Genomic DNA, 25,894 nt, shown 5'->3' on the forward strand with positions numbered 1-25,894 from the left:
CTGGCTCCCCAGACAGTGACCCCTAAACCGCTGAGCATTCCAAGACCAGCTTTTATTGAAATTTTATTTATTTCAACTGTTTTTACCCCCCTCTTTCGCCTTGAAAAGGATCCCAGGCAGCTGACTGCCCTGAAAGACACGATTTGAAGTTGAAAAAAACCAGGAGTAGGCGAGGGCGGTTAACAACGCTAAAAGATAATATTTAAAGCTAAGAACAATGGGCAATAAAGAGGTAGCTGACATCATTCAAAGGCAATATGAAAGCTAAGAACAAGCAGTATCCTTAAAAAAAAAAAACACCACGCTGAGAAATTGAAAGATTTCTTAAATGTGAGCTTTTCTCGACAAGTCCACTTCAACAGACCTAAGACAGAATTCCCAGGGGTGGCCTAGCTTGCACATGCCTGCTTGCAATTCCAAGGGGGAAAAATAGATCTGTACACTCCTGATTATTATTATTATTATTATTATTATTATTATTATTATTATTATTATTATTATTATTATTATTATTATTATTATTATTATTATTATTATTTTTGCTATGTGTCATCAAGCCACATTGGACTCATAGCCACCCAACGAATGTGCAATATCCAGAATACTCCAGAAATACAGGCCCACCCTGCAGATCTGCGTTCTCCATCAGGTTATGACGGAAATTAACATGAAATATGACATGCAATTAACCAGCTTGGCCAGAAATGGGTGAAAGCTGCGGCTATGTCAAAACAGGTGGCAAAAGAAGAAAACTGTTTGAAACTGTTTACAAAAAGGTAAATTGGCCCTCTGTTTCGGTATATCGCACTAACAGACGCGCACGCACAAAGATTCTTTTGACACCTTTAACTCCTTCCGAAACCTTCATGGGTGGCCCAGGGCCGGGCATAAAATCCGAGCTGGGATTTCTTCATTTACAGCAAGAAACCAGTTTAACCGAACACCTCACAACAGGGTTTGGGCCGATGTGAACGTTCAGGCGGCTTACATTTCATGCTATGACGTTATGCCAGATCCCTCAAGGCGGTTTTCATTTTCCTTTGGCTTCCCTTTAAAGCTCGGGATGGATTCAAAACAACCCAAAAAAAAAGGTCTGGGAAAATATAATTTGGGAAGAAAAATCTCCTGGTGCACTGATTATGCCAGGAGGGGGGACACTTTTGTTTTATTTAAGGTATACAGGATTTTTGTCCCAGAGTGGTTCGTTTTTTTAATGTTCCCAACTGTGAATGACTTGCCTAGAGAAACGCACTCATGTCTGTTCATACATCTGGGGACTGTGTCCTGCCGGAGGAATATAAGCGTGTGACAGACTCATCACTCAAAAAGTTGCATCAACTTTTCACTGGATTAGGTGCGGCACCATGCTGATGAATCTGGGTGTGTTGATAGTCTCAGGGCCACAGTATATAACCCTGTAATGGGCAGGAAGGATTTGACACCGACGAAACACTCATAGAGTAGATGCACAATTAGATGGGGCAGCAGGAATAGAGGAATGTGAAATGTGAGATGGATGGACTCCATAAAAGAAGCCGTGGCTTGTCGTTTGCAAAACCTGCATCCCCATGTTTGTGTTGCCTGGGAACTGGTATATATCCTGCCCTTACTACTGAAGATGACGTATGGTTACTGTAACTAGTCATTGCTCATACTGTTTGCCTAAGGGCGTGGTTACGCTGCTGATTTGTATCAGCTTCAGGTCAGATGTATTCTAAACTGATTTAACATCACATGGTTTTGATATCACTGTGTGCATTCACTTGGAAGTTAATCACTCCGACATAAATTAGGGACTTCATTTACCATTAAGTTTGCAGACCGTGCTGTTTCCGTAATTTAGAATACTGTAATTTTTAAAACATTAAGTGGCATAGCGCTGCATTGACAGTTGTAAAAATAAGTTTGACTCAGTTCTGAAACTCTCTGCACCATGCAGGGAGGACTCTTCAACCTTATAGTCCTGAAGGCCACAGATTATGTGCTGCATAAAGTAGTGGGTCTAAGTAAGAAGGGGGATTTCTGTTGCTTTTCTTTCTCTTAATACGAGTTGTTTAATGAAAGCTGAAATGCTGGCAGACTTTTGCCACCTTTGGTAAAACTGCTGGATAGCTCAGTGGCTGAAGTATCTGATTGCAGAGCCAGTTCTAAGAATAATTGATCTATTGGTGTCTGTTGTTCTTACTTAGTTTATTTTTTGTAATGTATTATATGAATTGTAATGTCATGATGTTTAATATTTACTATTCAGTGTATCACAACTGATGTTGCATCTGAATTAGTTTTTTGTCAACTATTCTGAGCACAATGCATTGTGGAACACGCCATATACAAATAAACTGAATAATAGTAAAAAAAATAATAACCGTAATTTCCTTTATGTGCCCTGAATCTTCCACCATTGCTCTTCACTGGATGGCTCATGCTCTTAGCATTCATTACAGGACAGGACAACATTTCCTTCTGCATTTTCTCCTCGCTGAATATAATTTAATATTCCTTACCATGTGCTGTCAAGTTGGAGCTGACTTATAGTCAGACTTTTGGTCTAGATGGGTGGGGTAGAAATCTAATAAAATAAAAATACAATAAATAAATAAATAGCGGCCCTAATAGGTTTCTCAAAGTAAGTGAGATACATGGCTGAGGGGGGATTCGAACGAAGGTCTTCTGAGTTCTAGTTCCCTCACTCTATCCACTACTACGCCACACTGGGCTTACTTTACTTTATTCTACATTATCAAGTCACAGATGCCACAACTTCATCTCATAGATGATTTGGCCTGAGATGCTGTGTTCTGTGCAAGATCCTTTTCCAGCGATAACACTTTCCTTCACATGTCATTCGGTGTGAATGCAGCTGTGCTTTTGTCTCAGTTTTGTATACCGTGTTCATGAAACTCATATTAATCTCTGCCTTGTTTTGGTGCTCCTCTCCTGTAAGAATGTTTTCTTACTTCCTCTGAAGCAGCTTTGGACAGGATAACCTGCTCTTATAGGACAGGACTTGGCTTTTATCCCAGATATGCAGAGGGCAGCTGCATAAGGGCATCTGTTTTGCATAACATTAGCTTTTGCCCAGCTGTCCCTGTTGTTGGAGAAGGCAAATCTTACTTGATGATACTTGCTTTAGACATATCAAGTTTGGGCTCTTGTCATTCACTGTACATGGGACAACCTTTGAGGTGGACAGATCCTAGAATTCTGTGCTTCAGAAGACCCACTGGATTTCCTCTGGTGTTGATACAACGTCTGAATATTGCTCTTATCCAAGCAGCACACCTGTTCTTTGGCCGGTGGTTCCTATCTGCAGTCAAGTTGCTTCTGACTTATGGTAACCATAGTAGGGCTTTCTAAATTTTATTTATTTATTTATTTATTCGATTTTTACCCTGCCCCTCTAGACAATGTCTACTCTAGATAAGTAAAATGTTCAAGGTGTAGTTTCCCATTGCCTCCCACCCAGGTGAGTTTTCATGGTTGTGGGGGGGAGATTTGAACCCAGGTCTTCCGAGTCCTGCTCTGAGGCTCTGTCCACTACATCACACTGGCTCAAAACATATGGCATTATTCCCTTGCTTTACTGGATATGGCTGTTCTGTTTGAAGCATCTACTATGCCATTGTTGTTGTTCAGTCGTTAAGTTGTGTCTGACTCCATGACCCCATGGACCCGAGCACACCAGGCCCTCCTGTCTTCCATTGCCTCCCGGAGTTGGGTCAAATTCATGTTGGTCGCTTCGATGACGCTGTTCAACCATCTCGTCCTCTGTCATCCCCTTCTCCTCTTGCCTTCACACTTTCCCAACATCAGGGTCTTTTCCAGGGAGTCTTCTCTTATGAGATGGCCAAAGTACTGGAGCCTCAGCGTCAGGATCTGTCCTTCCAGTGAGCACTCAGGGTTGATTTCCTTCAGAATGGATAGGTTTGATCTCCTTGCAGTCCAGGGGACTCTCAAGAGCCTCCTCCAGCACCACAATTCAAAAGCATCCATTCTTCGGCAGTCAGCCTTCTTTATGGTCCAGCTCTCACTTCCATACATCGCTACTGGAAAAACCAGTAACTATGCCATTAGTATTAGATATTTCTTTTTCGGTATGATACTAATTATTGTAATTGCTGTCTTGGGGACTCTAGGAATAGAGCAGAAAGACAGGAGCGACACATTTGGAGAAACGATAAAAGTCTGAGCACACCCAAGCCATAGCAGAGAGAAGGTGTACACCTTACCTGCAAGGACGATGCAACCCCATCATCGTTGCCTCTTGGTCCATTCACAAGCTAAGCATCTAGAGGCACACCCTTCTGTTTTTCAGTCTCTGTCCCATGGTGTCAGCTTGGAATGCAATGGGTGTTATCAGAAATGACTTTGCACAAATTCAGATAAAAGGGTCAGACGAAGTTGCTGTTGAAAGCATCTGATTTTTATGTCTCGAGTTGTCTCTCTGACTCACATTTAATGTTCGATGGAGCTGGAATTTGTTCTTGAGATGACACGGTTGCATTCGAAACATCAATTGTGCTAGGAAGTTCTAATTAACAGAGAGGGCAGGCACAAAATGGAAGGCGCCACCAATGAAAGAATGCAGACATGATGTCTAGGATCTGTTCCATGTTATGCGTGTCATCTCCAAATTACATCTTGCTGTGGCCAGCGGAGTTTATCCTTTACTGTCTTTTAGCACTGTAGCTGCGATCTGCTTGAGCTAGGATGACAAGCACATAAGCTTAGTTTTTCTGTGTTGAGTTTTCAGTCTTGTCTCAGTGTGCAGGGTAGGGTGCAGATAAAGGAACAGAGACCACAAACTTCAAAGTAGTTAGGGTCAAGTTCTCCTACACTGACATCATTATCTCTTCCCCAGAATTGAAAACCAACTCCCACCCAAAAAGCAATAACATAATATGAACGAAATTCAAACTACAAATCAACACCCTCCTCACTCAAAGTATTAGCATATCAAAGTCCCAGTCTTTTACCTTAACTTCCACCCTAAGTATGCATTGATGCAGCTTTGAATTTTGGTTAGATAGATAGATAGATAGATAGATAGATAGATAGATAGATAGATAGATAGATAGATAGATAGATAGATAGATAGATAGATAGATAGATAGATAGATAGATAGATAGATAGATTCATTCATTCATTCATTCATTCATTCATTCATTCATTCATTCATTCATTCTATGCATTTAATCGCTTCACAGAGCTGCAGAGCTACGTTGAGAACTTGAAAGCCAGGGGCTGGTCCTGCGGTACCTACTTCATTCGGCAATGCAAATGGACTACAACTCCCAGAATGCCCAGCCGTCCTGTGAGTTGTCAAAACAAAAACAACAACGCGGAAGCTCTGCTTTTCCTCTTGCCGTTACCCTCCGAGGCAACAGAGGGCGCGAACGGACCGATGAGCGCATGCGCGTAGGGACTAGAGCCGAGGACGGCAACAAAGGCACCGGAGAGGGAGGGATTTGCCGGCTCGAGGGGCGGGGGCAGAGTGGGCTTGTTTCCCGGCGTCCCTCGCGCGCGGCGCGTGCGCAGTGGTACACGGCCGTGGGTTTCCCTCAGGCCGGTCCTCATCATCATGGCGGAGCCCCGCGACAAGGCGCTGCAGGACTATCGGAAGAAGCTGCTGGAGCACAAGGAGATCGACGGGCGCCTCAAAGAGCGTAGGTGGTGGTGCTGAGGAGGAGGAGGAGGAGGCAGGGAAGGCCGAGGCAGCCCCGGCTCCCGCCTCTCCCCGGCCTCCTCCTTCCCTCGCCGGGACTGCTTGGTCACGGCCGGGCCGGGCCGGGGAAAGGAAGGGGGTGCCTCTCCCGATGGGTGCGAAACCCGACCGCTTCGGCTTCAGGATGGCGGGGCTTCAAGACCTTCTTCTTTTTCTTCTAATTTGTTTTTTGAGGTGGGAGACTACAACTCCCAGAAGGCCTGGTCCTGCGGTCGGGGGGATGATGGGACTTGTAGTCCAAAAGGGCCAGCGGGAGGGAGGGAAAGGGACGTGTGCTCAAGCTCTCCTTCATTTCAGGATCGTATTGCGAAGGTAGCGCCGGCCTTCCTTCTCTCCACCCCTACCCCCCCCCCCGCTTTTCCTCCTCCGAAGACTTGGAGGCGGTGCCTGCGAGGATGGGGGGGGTTCTCTTCTCTCCCTCCCAGCCTTCCTTTGGCCTCTTACAGTAGCAGCAACAGCCTGGCGAGGTAGGCCGGTGGGTGAGTAGCGGTTGGCCCTGCGCCCCGAGGCCAGCCAGACTGGGAGCTCCTCGCCCCCCACACCGGGGTGGGGGTGTTTGTGGGTGGGTATGTCAATTTGACGCCTGGGGTCTGGTGTTTGGGCTGCAAGAGGCCTTTTCCCAAATAATAGTAATCATCATCATCAGCGCTAGGACAGGAGGGCACGCAGCCACACACACGCCCAGTGCAAGTAACGCAAGGGGGGAGATCGGTAGGCCGTGCTTGAAGAAATGCCCAGTGTTGGTGGGAGAGAGACAGACAGACAGAATAAATGTATAGACCCCACATGAGCACACAAGTCGAAAGCGCACATAACTGTGCATGCAGGTGTATAACACATACACACAGAGCCAAAGCTCCCACCCCAGCTGGCCTTCTAAAAGCAGCTGCTGCTCCAACGCTTTGGGACTTCCCATGTAACCTAGGGGGATTCTGGGTGTGGTAGTCACTCCCCCCCCCAAAAAAAAGGAAACATTCTCCACTCTTCTTCTTTTTAGTCATAGCTTGCAGCTGTGGCCCACCTCTTCTCCAAAGAGGTGAAAGTGATGTCTGTGGTTCTCACCCCTTAATCTTAGCTACCCAACAACAGCATTGCAAGGTGGGCCAGGGGATGAATGGCAGTAGCACCTCCTCCCCAGAGGCATACTGCTTTTGAATATGGAAGATCCATGTTAATGTTATTGTCTTACTTGATAAAGCTTAATAGGTTTAAAGGAACCGTTAATAGGTTTAATTGTTCTCCTTGATTTTGTCTCATTTTTATATCCCCAGTGGCTATTCCAGTTTCCTAGGGCAGAGAAAGAAAAATTCTTAATTGTCCTCTCCGGTCATGGCCAGGCCTGTGCCCTGTGACATCTGCAACAAGATGACAAGTGTTCTGTCACTGTGTTGATCTCTAGCGTTGTTGTTTCTTAAAAATGGAGGCTCTAAAAGGAGGAATGGTGTTTGTCTCCTTGCTTTTTGGAAGGAGAAGAGAAAGAGAGAAAGGGAACAAGTGGAAGGGCTTGGGAATCCCAGAGCAGTAGACAACAAGAAAACAAGCCTTGTGGTTTGTACTGAAATAAATGAGCCAGTTAAATTAGTCAGTCTTAGAGGTGTCACAAAAGAGGTGCTTTTGAAAAAAAAAACAGACTGATCATGACTACCTCTGTGAAGACATTTGAAGGGAGAAATCTCAACTGCAAGATATAAAATTTTGATGCCCAGGACATATAACTGGTCTCGGCAGAGGTCATAAGAAGATCCATATCCCATATTCTTTGCAGATTTTCACTGTATTTTTGAGGGGGGGTAGGCTTTTCTTTGACAGATCAGAGTGTCTTTTCTCTTCATACTGCTTGTGGTGTTCTGAATGGCTTTCAGCTTCATTCTATTCCTGCTAAGTCTCTGAGACAAATGTGCTCCTATGTGAGTGCACACAGGGTTGTAGTCTACATTGTTTCACTGAACCTCAGTGTGGATGATTCATGATGCTGAATTTACAGTATTCTGATCAAATAAGTACCCAGCAAAGTGCACTTTACACCCTAACACAGTATGTTTCTTTACAGGGACCAGTCTCTTCAGGGAGAGACAGAGACAGAGAAATAGGGAGCCCAGATTATAATATGCGTAACAATTGCTTTTATGTTCTTGATTCTAGTAAGGGAACAGCTGAAGGAGCTCACCAAGCAGTATGAGAAATCTGAAAATGACCTTAAGGCTCTGCAAAGTGTTGGGCAGGTGAGTGTACATAATCCAGAGCCAGGGTGTAGCGTATGAAACAGGACTGTGGTCTCCCTGAGTAGAGTGATGGACTAGGGCCAAACCTTAGGTACCACTGGTGTTCCTCAACTGCAGCTCCCAGAAACCCTAGGTAGCACAGCTGGTGGTGAATGGAATCTGGGAATTGCAGTCCAAGAACACCATGATTGCCCTAGGTTGGGAACTCCTGCGTTAGGATTGAGGAGGCCTGGGTTCGAATTCCAGTTCAGCCATGGAAACTCACTGAGGGTATGGAACCTGCAAAATCACTCCTTAAATATCTCAAGTACACTGAAAGCCCCATTTGGGTTTTCTCATGCTACAGGAATTTGTCTGCCATAGATGTTGGTTATGAACATTATGAAATGTGGGCCTTATGAAATATGGGTTTTTATGTATGATGTTTTGTAAAATCAATTACTGTATTTTATGGGAGAGGAAATGGGCTGCTTGCCTGTGAAGATGTCAAAAGTGGCTTCCCCAGAATCCGACTTGGAGGCAGGTGACAACAACAGAGAATCCGTGCCCCCTCCAAGGCTGTTTTACTTCAGTTCTTCTCTCCTGGCTACTGGCTGTGCCTGCTGGGAATTGAAGTTCATCAGCGTTTAGAGGCTGCGGGTTCTCCAGCCCAGCATATCCTTCATAATCTCTCGTGTCTGGGCAGAAGTCTGTTGCAAGAAGGCCCAAAGTGCCCTAGAGCAGTTCTTTGTTCCTTGCTTTTGTTTTAAGAATATACATGTAGATAAGATTGGAAGGTAGCTAGCTGTAGTTAGCCATAGCTTATTATTTGATTAGCTGTGATAAATCTCGGAAGTGGCGGTGGTGGAAGGGGGAATCCCAGCCATGGAGGTGCCTCCAGCCCCCACTCCAGATCCGCCTCCCATCGTGCCCAATCCTGCCACAACCTATAGCTCGGCTGGCCTGCCAGTGCTAGCTGCTCCAGATCTTGCCCCCCCCCTGTCGGAGTGCTAGCACCGCAGCTGCAACCGCTGCCTCAGGTTTGGCTGCCGGGGGGTAGCGATCCAGCAACATACAGCTCGCATGCCCACAGAGAGGGCTCTGTGTGCCAGCTGTGGCACGCATGCCATAGGTTCCCCCATTACTAGCCTTGGGGAAGAACTCAATGGGTCCATTGGCTTCAGGGCCAGATTCTGGCCAGGTCCATTAATTTCATTTCAGCACTTCGACTTTAGCGCAAGGAAACAGTTGCTCTTCTACAACGGGTGTTGTAGTCCAATCATATTTGGAGGAGCTGTGTGTTCTCTGTTCTGTAATAAGGTTGACAATGTGTTGATTAGAAGGACATTGTGTGAAAGACCATGAATGCTCATGAATGTTGTCAAATTTTTAAGTAGCCCTCTTGGGGAAAGGAGTAAACAAAAGAAGCTGCTGATAACAGGCACCTGTGCTGATATTACTGTGGACCTCACCTCTCCATATGATCCTGGGTTCCGCTATTCTGACCGGGGGGGGGGGGACTTCTACAAAACCTTGCAGTCTAATGTGTTGGCATTGCATCTAGTGGGACAAAGGCTGCTGTAAATGGATACATTTTGCGTCCTTTCAAAGAACCACGGACAGAGTTCTTAGGTTGGTAGAGCTAATATTCTCTTTTCCTCTTTTTAAAAAAACACAGATTGTCGGTGAGGTCCTTAAACAGTTAACGGAAGAGAAATGTAAGTACGCTAGTATAACAATTGGCTTTATTGCCATTTTCTTTAATGCAACAACATTTTAGAAAGTTGGGCAAAAGCCTATATTGCTTTAAACATGTTCTAGCCATTTTTCGTCTCCTAGGCACTGTCACAGTTGAACTAAAATGCCACCATTTGCTTTTCTTGCCTGCTTCTAGTCATCGTCAAAGCAACCAATGGACCAAGATACGTCGTTGGCTGCCGTCGTCAGGTGAGTGCCTGTCTTCGAATGGTTGCGTCTTGGTCCCGAGTCAGAGAAAGCCGACTTTGGGGCTGCCATTGTGCTCGATTGGCGTGTCTGTCCCCAACACATCTCCTTTTGTCTCTCCTTCCAGTGAGGGCCAGCCAGTGCAGAGGCACGAGAGCAATTGGTCACCCTCTCTGTCCTCAGTTGCATCCCTTGAACACAGGCTAGTTGTGTTCTTTCATATTTTAATTGGCTTTGTAACTTTACGGCAGCTCCATGGGGTGCTGATCCGTTTCCACACCCAAGTCAAACTGCTGATTTTAATCTATAAAGCCTGAAATGGCCTGGGTCCAAGTTACCTCGAAGACTGTGTCTCCCATTAAGAGCTGGCTTGGGTGTTAAGATCATCAGGCGAGACCCCCACCATCCTCACAGGCATGCTTGCTGAGGACGCGGGAGAGGATCCTCTGTGTTGCTGACCCCAAAGTGTGGAACCCCCTCCCACTGGAGGCCAGACTGGCCCCATCTTTTCTGTTCCCCAAGCAGGTAAAGCCTCTCTCTTTAGGCAAGCTTTCCCTCAGTAGCTAGCTTCCCGAGAGAGTTTTTTAAATGGATTCTTATGCCTTACTGTTTCAGTGTTGCTTGTCTTTACTGTCTTTTGGTGTATATTTAGTGCATATTTGTATACTTACTTTTTTTAGTTTTTACTATTGTCTTTTAATGATGTAAGCCACCCTGGGTCCCCCTTATGGATGGATGGGTGGGTGGATGGATGGATGGACTGAGAGATAAAACAGATGGATGGGTTCATGGATGGACTTGAGAGATTGGACGGACGGAGGACAGAGAGATTGGATGGATGGACTGAGAGATTGATTGAATGGATGGATGGATGGACTGAGAGATAAAACAGATGGATGGATGGATGGACTGAGAAATAGAACAGATGGATGGACGGACGGACGGATGGATGGATGTGCTACTGCATCACTGTCTGATCAGCTAGTTACCTGTCTTTGGCCTCGATCTAGCCCTGGAGCCATCAGGTGCCAGCACCAGGCAAATAGTATAGCTGTGCTAACTGAAATAGCTGCTTCTGTGGTAAGCATTCCATTAATACACAGCTTCATGTTTCTGTTTCAGATACCCCTTCTCCCCTTCTTTTTAAAATGCAGGCAGTCTTTATCAGCAATATATAATAAAGATTTCCATCTTCCTCCTGGTGAATTTTGTCCAAAGTGCTTTGAAAACTGAAATTAGCCCTCTTTTGATTTTGGCTTCACTTTGCTGGGAAGGAAGGAAAATGTTTGGTTGCTCTCCTTAGGGGGATCCTGCAGCTGACCTCTTGTGTTTGCTTTCCTAGGATATGTTTTTACCACCAGAGTCTTTTACAGTTACAAAGTTGGGGTAGGCGTTAATTTTTTGGATCGTCTTATCCATTCCTAGTTTTGTTTTCTTCTTGCCTTCAGCTTGATAAAAGTAAACTAAAGCCCGGGACAAGAGTGGCCCTGGACATGACCACCCTGACGATTATGAGGTACGTTCTTGATCCCCAGGGTCTCGGAGCCGAATGCGAGGCAAAGGAGAGAAATTCATAGGGATTGGAGAAGCCGAGAGCAGAGTTACTGCTGAGGGTCAGAACAGCTCACAGTGACTGCAGGCAGTGAACTTTGCAATGATGCTTCTACTGGATTCAAGAAAGAGATTTCTTTAGAAATCTAACCCAGTCCCTCACATATCCTTGGTTAAGAGGTGGAACAGGACATGGCAAATGAAGGCTCAGTTCAGTGTCTGTTGCGGTGCATTCCCTTGTGGTATGAAATGATCCATGGTTATCAAATCACCTGCATCGTGGCTTTTTTCTGGAGATGGGTTAGGGTACATGGGTTGGCCCACCAGGCAGAAGCAAAAGCAGATGGTTCTTTCAGCTAGGTAAAGATAAAGGTTTCTCTTGACATTTAGTCCAGTCGTGTCCAACTTAAGGGTGCGATGCTCATCCCTGTCTCCAAGCTATACAGCCGGCGACCAGCGTGACTAGATACGGAATGCCGTGACCTTCCCACTGTTGTGGTCCCTATTTATCTACTCGCATTTTTACATGCTTTCAAATGGCTAGGTTGGCGGGAGCTGGGACGAGCGACGGGAGCTCCCTCCGTCGCGTGGATTTGATCTTACGATGGCTGGTCTTCTGACCTTGCAGCCCAGAGACTTCTGCAGTTTAACCTGCAGTTCCACCACGTCCCCTGTGCAGCTAAGCATATTGCAATTTTGCCTTGCAGTGAAAGTGAAAATAAATCAATGCAGAGGCTTGGTCCTCCTTTCCGTCGTACTTGAAGGGAAATCCAAGACTATCTTTTTCCCTGAAAGGCTTTGCACTTATCCCTTAAGGGAAGTTGAGGCTACAGAGCACATGTTCTTCACTTGCCCACATTACAAGGTGGCCTGTAAGAGGATCATCACCCCATGGGTAAAAAAAAAAAATCCTGGCCATTCAGAAAGAAACAGACTTGAGTTTCTTCTTTCTGATACACACGCCAAGATCACTGATCAAGTAGCCAGATTTTGTACGTCCAATACTCAGGTCTTGGAAATTCCATGGTAAATAGATGTTAGATTTTAGATTATCTTATATGCCAAGTGCTTTTTACAAAGTACCTGAAATTATGGTAACTGTATACTAGATTTTGAATTATCTTTTAATATCAGATGTTTTTACTAAGTACTTGGGATTTTGGAAATTTCAGGGTAACTAGATACGGCATTTCAAATGCTCTTTTAATGCCAAATGTTTTTACAAAGTAAACTGGTAACAGTCTGTATTTTCCCCCCTGTGTAAATTGGTCTAAGGACCGTAACAGTAAACTGTACTATACTGTATTAATGCAGAAGCGACAGGAACTAGAGTGTTCTGTAGACAAAGACTCATGTGTTGCACAGGGAGGATACCAGTAAAGGACAGAATCCTGTAAGAAGAATCCTCTAGAGCAGTGGTTCTTAACCTTTGTTACTCAGATGTTTTTGAACTGCAACTCCCAGAAACCCCAGCCAGCACAGTTGGTGGTGAAGGCTTCTGGGAGTTGCAGTCCAAAACTCCTGAGTAACCCAAGGTTAAGAACCAGTGCTGTAGAGCACAAGCAGTTAAGACATGTAGCAATGTCGATGTGAGCCAGAAAAACCTTGACTGATATTTCTTCTCCATTGTGAGCTTGTTAGTTGTGTTTAAACAAGCTGTTACCCAGAACACGGCCAGAGAGCCAGAAAAACGCACAACAACCATCAGATTCCGGCCGTGAGAGCATTCGAGAATACAAGCTGTTATTCCTTCATCGCCTCAATGTGCCCATGTGTAAAATGGGAATAAGATTATTCTTTATAGGATGGTTATACCTATAGGATGGTTTACAGTGCAATGCTTCTGGAAGTGAAGGATGGGCCAGCTGCATGCCGTTGGCCAGGAGACCCCCGAGTCTACTCACAACGCTTTTTTTGAGGAGACTCTTTGTATGGCCCACAATGTAGCTCTTACGTGTGTGCAATTTATGTCCCATCACGTGTGCAAAAGAAAATCTAGCAAATGGCCAAGATAATGCTATTGAAGTAGCCTACGTCAGGTTAGAAATAGTCTAATAGTCTTATCATTTTATTTTGCTTTTTAATTTTATCTATATTTTGTATATCTCCATAATTTTAAATTGTGCAATATTCTGATAGAAGGAAGGAAGGAAGAGAAAGAAAGATAGGATGGTTATACGGATTAGTGAAAAATATATATGAAGTGTTTTGGATATACGGGCGGCTTTTGCACATAAACCCTAAACCGTAACTGAGTGCTACAACAGGAGTAGAACGAAGCCCTTGTCAGACACTGGATTTGTATGTTCCCTCTCTTGCTCCACCTTTTGCGTGGCCAAGAAAAGGAATAAACCAGATTTCAGTTTCATTTTAGCAGATTCATAGTCTGTTGTTCCACCTGAACTAAGAGTTGTAATCTAGGGTCACCTTGGTTATTAAACAGATTTATCTGTGTTGATATGTTTCGTCATATGTGAGGGCAACCCAGGAATTTGCCAAAATGAAGCTGAATTCTGTTATATTCCCCTTTCGGGCAGGAGGAGAGGGGAAGTAAAAAGGCCCCAACCCAAGACTTCCCTCGTGGCTCCTTTCTGCCAGTGCACTAGTGTGAAATCCATCTGTGGGGTGCATGCATATGGAAAAGCACTGAATAAATAATTAGCCCATGGTTCACATTTGCTCTTTTTTTTTTAATCCAAACGGTGGATAGATGTTTCAAGCTTCTTTGTGAGAAGATTTTTCTTTTTTCTTTCCTTTAAAAAAAAAAAGAATATAGGTTCAAAATGTAGAATAAAATGCACTGTGTCTTCGATTTAGGTACTTGCCAAGAGAAGTCGATCCACTGGTTTACAACATGTCGCACGAAGATCCCGGGGATGTGTCTTATTCTGAGATTGGCGGCTTGTCAGAACAAATCAGGGAACTCAGAGAGGTGCACTTCCGTTTTGTTACATGTCGCCCTATAAGAGGGTTAGGGGTTACATTCAGAGGGCGCAGTGGTGGTCCTCCTGACCCTGGTAATAAGGGTGAGAAACAAGCCTTAGGCTTACAAAGATACCCACCTTATGATCTGCTGTGGTTTCCCACTCTTTCCTGGTTCACTTTAACCACAGACTGCTGTCGTCCCAGGTGGTCAGGAATCTATACATTATGGCTGGAATTTGCAGCAATGTCTGACTGCCTCGAGACCCTTTTTTGTGGCGGAAAAGGAGGGGTAGGAAGTGAATAATCAAGTGTTTCCTAGCCAGCGCTAAAGTCTAATTGAGCCCTAATAGCATAACAGTACTAAAAAAAATAAAATAATGGTCAGCAGCAGATACTGGCGTTACGGGGCCTTATGAATAGTGGGTTTTACATATGATGGTTTGTAAAACCAAATGCCGTATTTTATGAAAAACTCTTGGGGCTGCTTTTCCATGAAAATGTCAAAGTATCTTCCTTAGCATAAAAACAAGAGCAGCAGGAATATTGGAAAAGATCCTTGAATGTGAAGACAAAACAATGGAAGCAATAAGACTGTTTTTATTTACAGTCGTACCCCTGTATCAGGGATGTGGCGGCGCTGCGGGTTAAACCGCCGAAGCCTCTGGGCTGAAGATCAGCAGTTCGAATCCACGTGAGGGAGGGAGCTCCTGTCGCTTGTCCCAGCTCCTGCCAACCTAGCAGTTCAAAAGCACGTAAAAATGCAAGTAGATAAATAGGTACCACCACAGTGGGAAGGTAATAGCATTCCGTGTCTAGTCGTGTTGGCCACATGAAGATTGTCTACGGACAAATGCTGGCTCTACATTTGTAGAGGGCTTGGAGACGGGGATGAGCACTGCCCCCTAGAGTTGGATGCAACTGGACTAAATGTCAAGGGGAACCTTTACCTTTTTTTACCCCTGTATCCATGGGGGATAGGTTCCAAGTCTTCCATTCACCACCCCACAGATGCATGAAACCGCAGATAGTAGAGTACCCGTTGAAGAGAATGAGAAGGGAAGGAAAGGTGAGAGGAGGAGGTAACTGCGCATGTTCATTGCAGATTGGGTTGTAGCAGCAGCGACTACGGAGAGCTGAAACTGCTGATAGTGATTCCGCGGATACAGGGGAACCACTGCACAGGGGAAGAGTCAAACAATATTTTAATGTTCCTCATACCTCTAACCATTCAATAGGTCAGTCAGAGAAGAGGATCTCTGATGCAGATCTGGGCAGAGTTCTATTGGAGGAGGTAGCTCCTTGAGACTTTAAATCTGGGAACTTGGAAAAGCACATACTGTACTGTCCCATCAGCCCACCTCAGGGAAATCCTTTGACCCTACATTGCAGGTCTTGCGCGTAAAAACAAGTTTTCTGTTTTGAATTAAAATAATCTGCTTTATTAAGTTGCTCAATGCGCTGTGTGTTTTGCCAACTGTTGTCAACTGATTTGGGTTTAATGAGAGAAAAAAGTGGAGTTTTTAAATACATTCAAGTGACCTGTCCTCTTTGGTTGCTCCTGCTCTTCACAGGTCATAGAGTTGCCGCTGACCAACCCAGAATTATTCCAGCGTGTGGGAATCATACCTCCCAAAGGATGCTTGCTGTATGGGCCACCAGGTTTGTCTCCTTAGTACAGGTTTTTACGATGGCTTCTCCCTTCTTAGCCAACAGGCCTGTCCCTTCAGATATTTCATTTTAGACCTGCTGTTGAGCGGTAACATTCCTTGTTCAAAGGCAAACACTCTTCGCAAGGGGTGTTGGGCCCAAGCAGGGCACCTGAAATGCTAGGGAGGGTGCAGTGTGTGAGGATACAAGCCAGTCTGAATGAGGACTTAATCAAGGTGCCATCCAGTCAATTCCGCCTTCTGATGACCCTTTTCAGGGTTTTCCAGGCAGAGGATACTCGGAAGTGGTTTCCCGTTCCTTTCTTCTGGGATTGTGCAGTTTGCCCAAGGCCACACAGGCTGGCTTTTCTCCCTGAAGGCACAGGCTTACCGGAGAATGATTAGCGGGGGGAAAAATGTTTTAAAAGAGTTGTCTCCAAAGAGCTGAAAAAGCATGGATGCTCGTGGTACAAGGAGCACCTTTAAAACACCTAGGTGCCTAGGATTGCTCCGACCCTAGATAAGAGCACATGGTTTTGTCCTTTTAAAAATCCCTTTGAGAAGAATGGCTTGTTTTATGTGTGCTATCATATTTTTTTACTATTATACTCTTCATCCTGAGTTTTTCCCATGTGTGTGATTGTATATAGTGTTTGTCTACTGCCCTGGGGCTTCGCATTTTTAAAAACACCTGTTATTTCGCTGCCCTGCCTTGTGACTCAGTAATTTGCCTGTTTAGGTACCGGGAAAACCCTCTTGGCCCGAGCCGTTGCCAGTCAACTGGACTGCAATTTCTTAAAGGTAAAGCAATCAGAGTCCGTTCCACTGTATTAATTGCAATCAGTTTGATCTCCACCCACCGCTCAAGCTCCCTCCTGTTCTCCTCAGGTCGTGTCTAGTTCAATTGTAGACAAATACATTGGCGAGAGCGCCCGGCTGATCAGAGAGATGTTTAACTATGCCAGAGATCACCAGCCCTGCATCATCTTTATGGACGAAATTGACGCGATTGGTAAGGCTGGCAGGGCATCCCGTCCCCTAACAGATTCTTTTTCAGCCTCTTCCTTTAATTTCCTGCCGAGACAACGGCTAGGTTTGCTAGTTTAGTAACGGCCCTGCTGTGGACCGAGTGAGCGCATCAGTGCAGGGTTGGTCAACGTGAGGCTCTCCGGATCTTGTGGGACTGCAGTCCTCAGCCACCTCTGCTAGCAGAATCAGTGCTGAGGATGGATATGAATGGTAGGACACCAGCACCCGGAGAGCCACACATTCTCCAGCCTTTCCTTGGGAGTAAACAGGAATCAAGGAGGGATAGAAAGCCAAGTGTGCTACTTCTGTACTGCCCTAAGTGCTTAAAGCACGCTCTGGGAAGTTTATAATTCAATTCTACAGGCTGTACATCCCCCCCCCCCCACTGCCTCAGCAAGCTGGGTACTCAATTTACTGACCTCAAAAGGATAGAAGGCTGAGTGAACCTTGAGCCAGCTACCTGGGATTGAACCCTGGGTCATGAGCAGATTTCTGGCTGCAGTCCTGCAGTTTTACCACTGTTCTTGGAGTCCTGGGGTGCTTGAAGACAGGTATATCATGACATAAATGTCCAGGCATGGATTTCTTCATAGGTAAATGTTTGCAAGAAGCAATATCTACATAAATCATTTAGTACCTACAAATTCATGTTGTAGTTTACAACAGATTTTGGAGAACATCTTCCAAAAAGCTACTACAGTACATTCTTCTTTGCCTGGGCCTAGACAGCAATAACTCCCATCAACAGTGGTGACACTAAATGAGGATGATGGGCACTGGAGTTCTCTAGCTAAAGGCTTCCCACACTGCTCTAGATTCTAAGCAAACTTTGTTTTAGACTTCCAGATCTGTTTTTCCCCTTTTTTTTCCCTGATTCCACTGAAACATGGACAGCCTTTCTGCTCTGATTTTCCCTTAGGTGGTCGTCGGTTTTCAGAGGGCACTTCAGCTGACAGAGAAATTCAAAGAACACTAATGGAGGTAAATGTTTTGATGCTACCATTCCCTCCCCTATTTTATAACTGCAGGCAGGAAGTGACAATACAGGATTCGTGTGTTTATCCTATCTATCCTGCCATACTTTCAAGGAGCACAAGCTGTCATAGGAAGTTGTGACTACAGTTTTTGCAAGCCGGAACAATAGGTGCAGAAACAGAGAATGTAATTAGGTGTATTGTTTTAAAACCAAGGAACATAGAAGGAAGAGTGGAAAATTGTTGGGAGTACAATCGAGCATCTTCTGGGCCATAAATGGCATGCAGCCAGCAAACCCTTCACTTCTGGAAGAGTGGCATTGCAAACTTGCTGGTGACCAAAAAGACCCCCATCGTTTTTTTAGGACCACAAATGATCCTAAAACATTTCTAAACATTTTAATTTGTTTCTAATGTTTATCTCTTTCATATACATCCATAGTTTTAAATTGTGCAGTGCTCTCGTAGAAAAAAAGAAAGAAAAAGAAGAAAGAAAGAAAGAGAAAGAAAGAAAGAAAGAAAGAAAGAAAGGAAGGAAGGAAGAAAGAAAGAAAGAAAACTGGTGTTTCTGTGGAGCCCATGCATCATTCCTCCATTGAACACTGAAATGTCTGGGAGGCATTCTTAGCAGTTTTTTTTTTTTAAATAAAAGTTTTGTCCAGTGTGCCAGCTGGCTATAAAATGGCTTCTTTCAACTGGAGCTAGAGCGACATTTAATGCTGCATCGAGTGGAACGGTGGCTTTTCCTTGACTCAGCAAAACTCAGGTGCTCCATATGGTTCCCTGGATAGAGAAACTGTTCCTTGGTTGCCCCAGTCAGAGGAAGTGACCTGTGTTTTCTGTGTCTTTGAAGGCTGTAGCCTGCCTGAACATGATGCCAAACATGAATCCTCCATTCTCATAGAAGATACTAGTGCTCTTTGGAAAAGTTAGATAACCACTCCCAGAATCCTCTATCCAGAAAACTGGAACCGGAGCTTGGAAGAGTTACTTGTTGGGCCACAACTGCTAGTTTCTGAGAGTTGTAGTCTGATTTTCCAAGTTGTGGCTAGAATAAATACTACGGTTACATCTCATATTGCAGATTTCATTTGGGACGAGAGAGTCAGAGCTGCCTCCCAGACCGCGCTCCTCAGTCTGATTGTCGTGGTGAGCTGTCCCAACGGACAAAAAACTCGCAAATAGCTGAAGCTTTTGCTTTCTTGTTAAACTTTTTTTCAGTTATTAAATCAAATGGATGGGTTCGACACCCTGCACAGAGTGAAGATGATCATGGCTACCAATAGACCAGACACGCTGGATCCAGCCTTGCTCCGTCCCGGAAGGCTGGACAGGAAAATTCGTGAGTGGGGTGTTTTTGTCAACACACAATTCTGTGCCTGCCCCCCCCCTCTCGTTGGCAGGTTCTTAGAAACCATTTTTTCCTCCTCTCTAGATATTGATTTGCCAAATGAACAAGCCAGGTTAGACATCCTGAAGATTCACGCTGGACCTATAACGAAACACGGAGAAATCGGTATGTTTCCAGGGTTTCGTGAGAGGGTCTGCCCGATTTCTGGGACTTGGATAAAGTGGCAATAATTACTGTTGCGTTGTGTACTGCCATTTCTTTGAAGTAAGAAAAAAATAGTCATCTTCTTTGAGTATAATCAGAGGTTTCATTTTGGCTGAGACATATTTAGATAGAATAGTTATTTTATGACGTTTGCATCCTTCCCTTCCTCGGCAGACTCGGGGCACCCAAATCCATGAAGCTTGCCCTGGGTGGCAGGTGAAATTTGGGGATCCCCATGATCCAGCACTGCTTTAGGGCCAATAGCGGGCAACGTCCAGGCTCCAGGTGTCTAGTTCAGGACCCTCCACAGGCCACCTATTTATAATTAAAAATAAATAATACATCAGAAGTTGCCAGTCATCTGCCACTAGATTAGTAGATTTCTTTTGGAGTTTTTTTTGGGGGGAGGGGTAGAAGGAACAAGGCACTCCTGGAAGCTGCTCTGCGTTGCCGTCCTCCCTTCTAGTTGAACAAAATGTGTGTTTGAGCCCAGGAAGGCATTCCAAAAGCAGCAGGGGGACATTTCTGCTCCCCCCCCCCCCGGATCCCTGCACGCTCCTGTTCTCGATAGTGAAGTAGTAACAGGGACTAGGAGAGCCTTTCGCCATGGCTGGTCTGCTGAATGTCTTCTCTATTCCCTTCCAAACTTCACAGGAGCCCTGTCATGTTTAAGGCTGATCCTTTCACAAAGGGCCTGGATATTTCAGCGGCTCCAAAGCACTGGGGCCAACCTGATTCTTGTATGAGCTCATAAATCCAATCTGCTGGTTACACCTGAATAGACATTACTTTCAGCCCTGCTTTGGGTCCCTTTCGCAGCTGGGGGTTCTCTGGGTGGGTGCCAGGATCAGGACCTCCCCAGTGGTGGGACCATGCCTTTGGGACAGCTTTCAGAAGAGGCCTGTGTAGGTAGGCCTTCTGGCCATGGGTGGCCGTCTTTTCTTTGAAGAGGCCATTGGCATAACTGAAATGATTGTCTGTTCGGTTCTCAGATGTTGTTATTTTTTTGCCATTTTAGCAGCTATGAGACCCTACTTAAAACAAAGCTGCTAAATGAAGTTTTAATTATCTTGGTTTTTTTTATGTAAACCGCCCAGAATAGTTCTGTGCACTAATGGGGGCAGTATATATATATTCCGCCGGATGCAAATGCGGATTTGGCGCTGGGTCATCTGGGCGATGAAATTGGCAACTTGCAAAGTAAATTTCCGGATGCTGTATACATTATTGCAGGAGACTTCAATCATGTAGATCTACATGCAGTCCTCCCCAAATTCCATCAACATGTAAGGTGTGCTACTAGGGGGCTGAACACCTTAGATAAGGTCTACACGAATGTTGCAAATGGATACAGGATATTACAATTGCCACACTTCGGCCAGTCTGACCATATGTCCCTGTTTTTAGCTCTGGAGTATATTCCTCTGAGAAAACAGTCAGGGCCAGTAGTCGACAGTGAAAAGCTGGCCGGAGGGAGCAATGGAGCAGTTAAAGGACTGTTTTGAACAAACGAATTGGGAAGTTTTTGACCATCCTGATCTGGAAGAACATACAGCTGCAGTGTTAGGGTATATGGCACACTGTATTGACACGGTCACAGTGGATAAACGTATCCGGGTTTATCCCAATCAAAAACCTTGGATGACCGGGAAGGTTAGACACCTGTTGTATGCTAGAAATAAGGCTTTTAAGTCTGGGGATGATCTAGACTACAGTGCAGCAAGAACGAATTTGAGGAGAGGCATTAAGCAAGCTAAGGCCGAATACAAGAGGAGAATTGAAGACTGCTTTCTCAGCAATAACATGAGGCAAGTTTGGCAGGGGGTTCAACAACTAACAAACTACAAAGCAAAAAAGGTTTCCTCGGGCGGGGGTGTGGAGGTGGCTGAGGAGTTGAACAACTTTTTTGCTCGATTCGAGATCGATCAAACTGCAACTGTTCGTTTGCCATCATTTACTCAGCAGAGTCCCCCCTTCATTGTGAATGAGCAGGATGTGAGACAGACTATGAAAGTGGTTAACTCCAGAAAAGCAGCTGGACCTGACTTAATTCCTGGTCGGATGGTAAAAGACTGTGCTGATCAGCTAGCCGGGATATGGACTGTAATTTTTAATCGATCGCTGACACTATGCGCAGTTCCCGTCTGTCTCAAGGCTTCCGTCATCGTTCCACTGCCTAAAAAGTTGCCTACAAACAGTCCGAATGACTACAGGCCGGTGGCACTAACTTCAATCTTAATGAAGTGCTTTGAGCAGTTAGTTCGGAAATATATTATCTCCTGCCTTCCTGATCCCTTTGATGGGCTTCAGTTTGCTTATAAAGAAAATAGATCAACCGAGGATGCGATCAATACTGTGCTTTATATGGCTTTATCCCACTTGGAAACACAAGGGAATTATGTAAGAATGCTGTTCGCGGACTTTAGCTCTGCTTTTAACACCATTATACCCCACAGATTAATAGACAAACTTAAAGATCTTGATTTTCCAGATTCTATCTGTCTGTGGATTTTGGATTTTTTAACAAATCGTCCACAAAGGGTTAAACTGAATGACTACATCTCTACTGACAAGATACTCAGCACTGGCACTCCACAAGGCTGTGTCCTTAGTCCACTACTGTTCTCCATTTATTCATCGGATTGCACCAATAACCATCCCAGTAATAGGATTATCAAATTTGCAGACGATATTACACTAGTAGGACTTATCTCTGGGGATGATGAGTCTGCGTATCGGGACAAGGTATTACAGCTATCCCGCTGGTGCAAAAAAAACCCCAATCTTTTATTTAACATCCAAAAAACCAAGGAATTCATAGTGGACTATAGGAAAAAAAGAGCAGACATTCAGCCACTGTATATAGATGGAGTTTGTGTGGAACAGGTGGTTGAATGTAAGTTTCTTGGGACTATCATAACAAATGACCTGACTTGGAGTGCAAACACCGCTGCGTTAATCAGGAAGGCACAACAACGGTTGTATTTTCTAAGGATTCTTAGAAAGCAACAATTGACTGAGAGTTTGTTAATCACCTTCTATCGGAGTTCGATTGAGAGCATATTATCCTACTGTCTCTGTGTATGGTTCACGAGCTGCACAGTGGCAGAGAAAAAGGCAATTCAAAGGGTGATTAAGACGGCCCAAAACATCATTGGCTGTTCACTCCTCTCTTTGGAAGAATTGTATAAGAACAGATGTAAGAGGAAGATATCTAACATACTGAAAGACTCCTCTCATCCGGGATATCAGCTCTTTAAACTATTACCATCAGGAAGGAGATTCAGGGTATTGAAAGCAAGGACAAGCAGATTCAAGAACAGTTTTTACCCAAGTGCAGTATTGAGTTTAAATGCGGGGCCATAGGTTTTTGGTGGAATTTTAATTGCTGAGAGAAAACGGGTTATCTATATTTGGATGGTGAAAGTTGTGTATATTTTAACTTTTTTTTTGTAGTGTTGTCCAGTTTTACCTTGGGGAAGAGCACCTCATTTCGTTGCACCCACTTGTGAGCGCAATGACAAATAAATTTCTTATGTCTTATATAAATCCATGAATGAACGAACAAGTGAAGAGATAAATGAATGCAATGAAGAAGAGCAGGAAAGAGAAATGTCTGAAAATTCACTGACTAAATATGGGGGATTATCCCCTCTTTATCCTCTCTATGAAATAGGTCAGGCTGAGAGTGGGTGGGTGGCACAAGGTTATTAATTAGTTACATGAGTGGGTGGGAGTTTGAACCCAAATCTCCCTCGCCCGGCTTGAGTTCTTCTTTCAGCTCTGCTGTCAAATGAGACATTCTCTTCTAATATGCCGATGGAATCATAAGGCTGGCAGAGCCAAAAAACATCATTGGGGCCCCATGAATTCTCTCTGTTATGCTCAGTTGTGTGGTCTGCCCTCAAATCAGACTCCGACATGTTAAACATTGGGGGGGGGGGGCTTCTAAGGTTACGAAGGTTGATTTGTGCAATGGAGTCATCCTGAAGGTCAGAATTCTCATTAATCTCACGATTTGTATCTTGAAACTAGATTATGAAGCAATTGTGAAGCTTTCAGACGGCTTTAATGGGGCAGACCTGAGAAATGTCTGTACTGAAGCAGGTAAGGACAGGGGAACTTGTAATGCTGCTGGGGGCTCTTTTAAAAGAAAGAAAGAAAGAAAGAAAAGCCCTTGGCTTTAATGCGTGCAGCTTTATTGTAAGTTCAAATCATTCATTACATACTCGTGTGTGGGAAGGAAAGGAAGCTCCTTTCTGCCGTCCCTCATAAAGGGGGGGGGATCTTGCATGTTTGGGGTTCCTCGATCTTTGCCACCCAAATCGGAAGCTACGGAGATCTGGATCTTTGTGATCCGGATCGGTTCTCCGCCTGTCCACCTCTTCCTCCTCGTCCCAGCTTGTTTGTTTGTTTGTTTGTTTATTCGATTTATATCCCGCCTATCTAGTCGGTTAAGACCACTCCAAACGCTTGTCTTCGCAGGCATGTTTGCCATCCGCGCCGATCACGACTTTGTCGTTCAGGAAGACTTCATGAAAGCCGTTCGGAAAGTTGCAGATTCTAAGAAGCTGGAGTCGAAGTTGGATTACAAACCTGTCTAAGCTGAACCCGAGTGGTTCACGGCTGGAGTGAGAATGCATGGGGAAATAGGGGGCTTTGTTGATTAAAAGAAAAACTGTATACCTCGAATGTGTGATTATTCCAAGTGTCTGTAGCCACCGGTCGGTGTCAGTGAAGTATCTGTGCTGCGGGAAAGCGTCTGGATTTTCAAACCAACATCGTCTCCATTACCATCCCACTGAAGTGGTGTTTCTTACCACGTCTCTTTTTTTTTCTTTTCCTTAACCCGTGAAATAAACTTTGTTTAAATCCATTCTCGATATGCATTTTCTCTGTTTATTTATTGTCAGAATATGCAACAAAACGGCAGCACTTTGGACAAATCTTACTTTTCCTGAAACAGTTTCTATTTCTCCTGCTTATAAATATATGAAAATAATAAAATAACAGTTACAAGATTTGAGAAGCCGATCCAATCCACCATTTGAAACTCCCTTTTATTATTTTTTAATAGCACAAACAAAGAAAAATAATTTGTAGAACACAGCAGGTACCATTCCTGGTTTACCGATTGTTTAATTGCCTTTTTTCTTTTTTTGCTCTGTTAAAATTGAAACAGTGGCTGCAGTCCTATTGCTTGGTTATACAAAAGGCAGTTGATTCTAGCCAGCAATTAATGAGTCCATGCAGGGATTCTCCAGCACACACAAAACGGTATATTGGCTTCTTCGTTGCATATATTACTAGATTTTTTTGCCTGCTCATTGAGAAAGTCCTCCATTAGGAGGAGAGGAACAGGAATCCTGAAAAATACTTTCAGAATAAGATGGCACTAATTTTCTTTATGTAGGATAAGTAATTAATGTGACCACAGATGTGGGGAAATAGTTAATTAGATCAGTCACATATATATTTATTTTGTTTAAAGGGAATAAAATTCTTACTAACATTTCTGTGAAAATACTCGGAGCAGGGAGGACATCTATATGAAAAGCTCCTGCCACCAGATGGCTGTATTTATATGGGGGTTTTGCGGTGTGCCTGCCGGAACAGCAAAATAGGCTTTGAAAAGTACATGTACAGCATAGCCTGTTGAGATGCATTAGGCTGACGGCTGCAAAATCATGAATTCCTTCAAAGATAGGTGATGGAAGAAAGCCTCCTCCTGGAGTTTAAGAGTGATGGGCATGAACTGTGTGGTAGAAGGATAAACCTACGAAGCCAGCAGACAGTGAAAGACTGAAGAAAACAAAAGTTTAAAGTTTAGATTCCATCTGCTTGCTTTATTAGCGGTAGAGCAGCCCTCCCCACCCTGGAACATTGGGTTATGATTCCTATCTCAGCAAGTATGGGAATGTTGCCTGGGGATGATGGGACTTGTTATGGAATACCTAGAAGGCTTTAGGCTGGGAAAGGCTGGGGGGGGGCAACATCATTCTGCACCATAAATGATAAATGCTTATAAACCAACGAGAGAGATGGGTGGGTTAGCTAATACAGTACTCTGGAAGACAGACAAAATTCGTAATTAGATAGTCTTGAACACTAGGCTAAAAAGGACAGAATGAAATTCAACAGGGAGAAGTGCAAAGTCCTGCACCTTGGAAAAATAAACCAACTGCGCAGTTACAAGATGGGGGAGACCTGGTCCAGCAAAAGGATCTTGGAATTGTAGATCACAAGCTGAATATGAGCCAGCTGTGATGTGGCTGCAAAAAAGGCTAAAGCTATTTTAGGCTGCATTAATAGAAGTATAGTTTCCAAATCCCGCAAAGTGCTG

General features: G+C 44.4%; 1 protein-coding gene across 1 annotated transcript; it reads left to right on the forward strand.

The window, feature by feature from the left end:
* The first annotated feature begins 5,507 nt into the window (after positions 1-5,507).
* On the forward strand, positions 5,508-24,427 carry PSMC6 (proteasome 26S subunit, ATPase 6). The gene is made up of 14 exons (XM_020811298.3): positions 5,508-5,667; positions 7,869-7,948; positions 9,606-9,645; positions 9,822-9,874; positions 11,320-11,387; positions 14,240-14,354; positions 15,919-16,006; positions 16,733-16,794; positions 16,882-17,005; positions 17,942-18,003; positions 19,218-19,338; positions 19,432-19,512; positions 23,587-23,658; positions 24,037-24,427. Exons 1-14 carry the CDS (start codon positions 5,583-5,585, stop codon positions 24,153-24,155), a joined length of 1,170 nt encoding a protein of 389 aa, XP_020666957.1. The 5' UTR covers positions 5,508-5,582; the 3' UTR covers positions 24,156-24,427.
* The last annotated feature ends 1,467 nt before the right edge of the window (positions 24,428-25,894 follow it).

The sequence above is a fragment of the Pogona vitticeps genome, chromosome 1 (genome assembly GCF_051106095.1).
Source record: "Pogona vitticeps strain Pit_001003342236 chromosome 1, PviZW2.1, whole genome shotgun sequence".
NCBI classification, from domain to species: Eukaryota; Metazoa; Chordata; class Lepidosauria; order Squamata; family Agamidae; genus Pogona; species Pogona vitticeps.

Coding starts and splice junctions, on each gene's coding strand:
- PSMC6 (XM_020811298.3), top strand. CDS start 5,583: ATGGCGGAGCCCCGCGACAAGGCGCTGCAGGACTATCGGAAGAAGCTG. Junction 7,949..9,605: donor CTCTGCAAAGTGTTGGGCAG/GTGAGTGTACAT, acceptor AAAAAAACACAG/ATTGTCGGTGAGGTCCTTAA. Junction 16,795..16,881: donor TGGACTGCAATTTCTTAAAG/GTAAAGCAATCA, acceptor TGTTCTCCTCAG/GTCGTGTCTAGTTCAATTGT.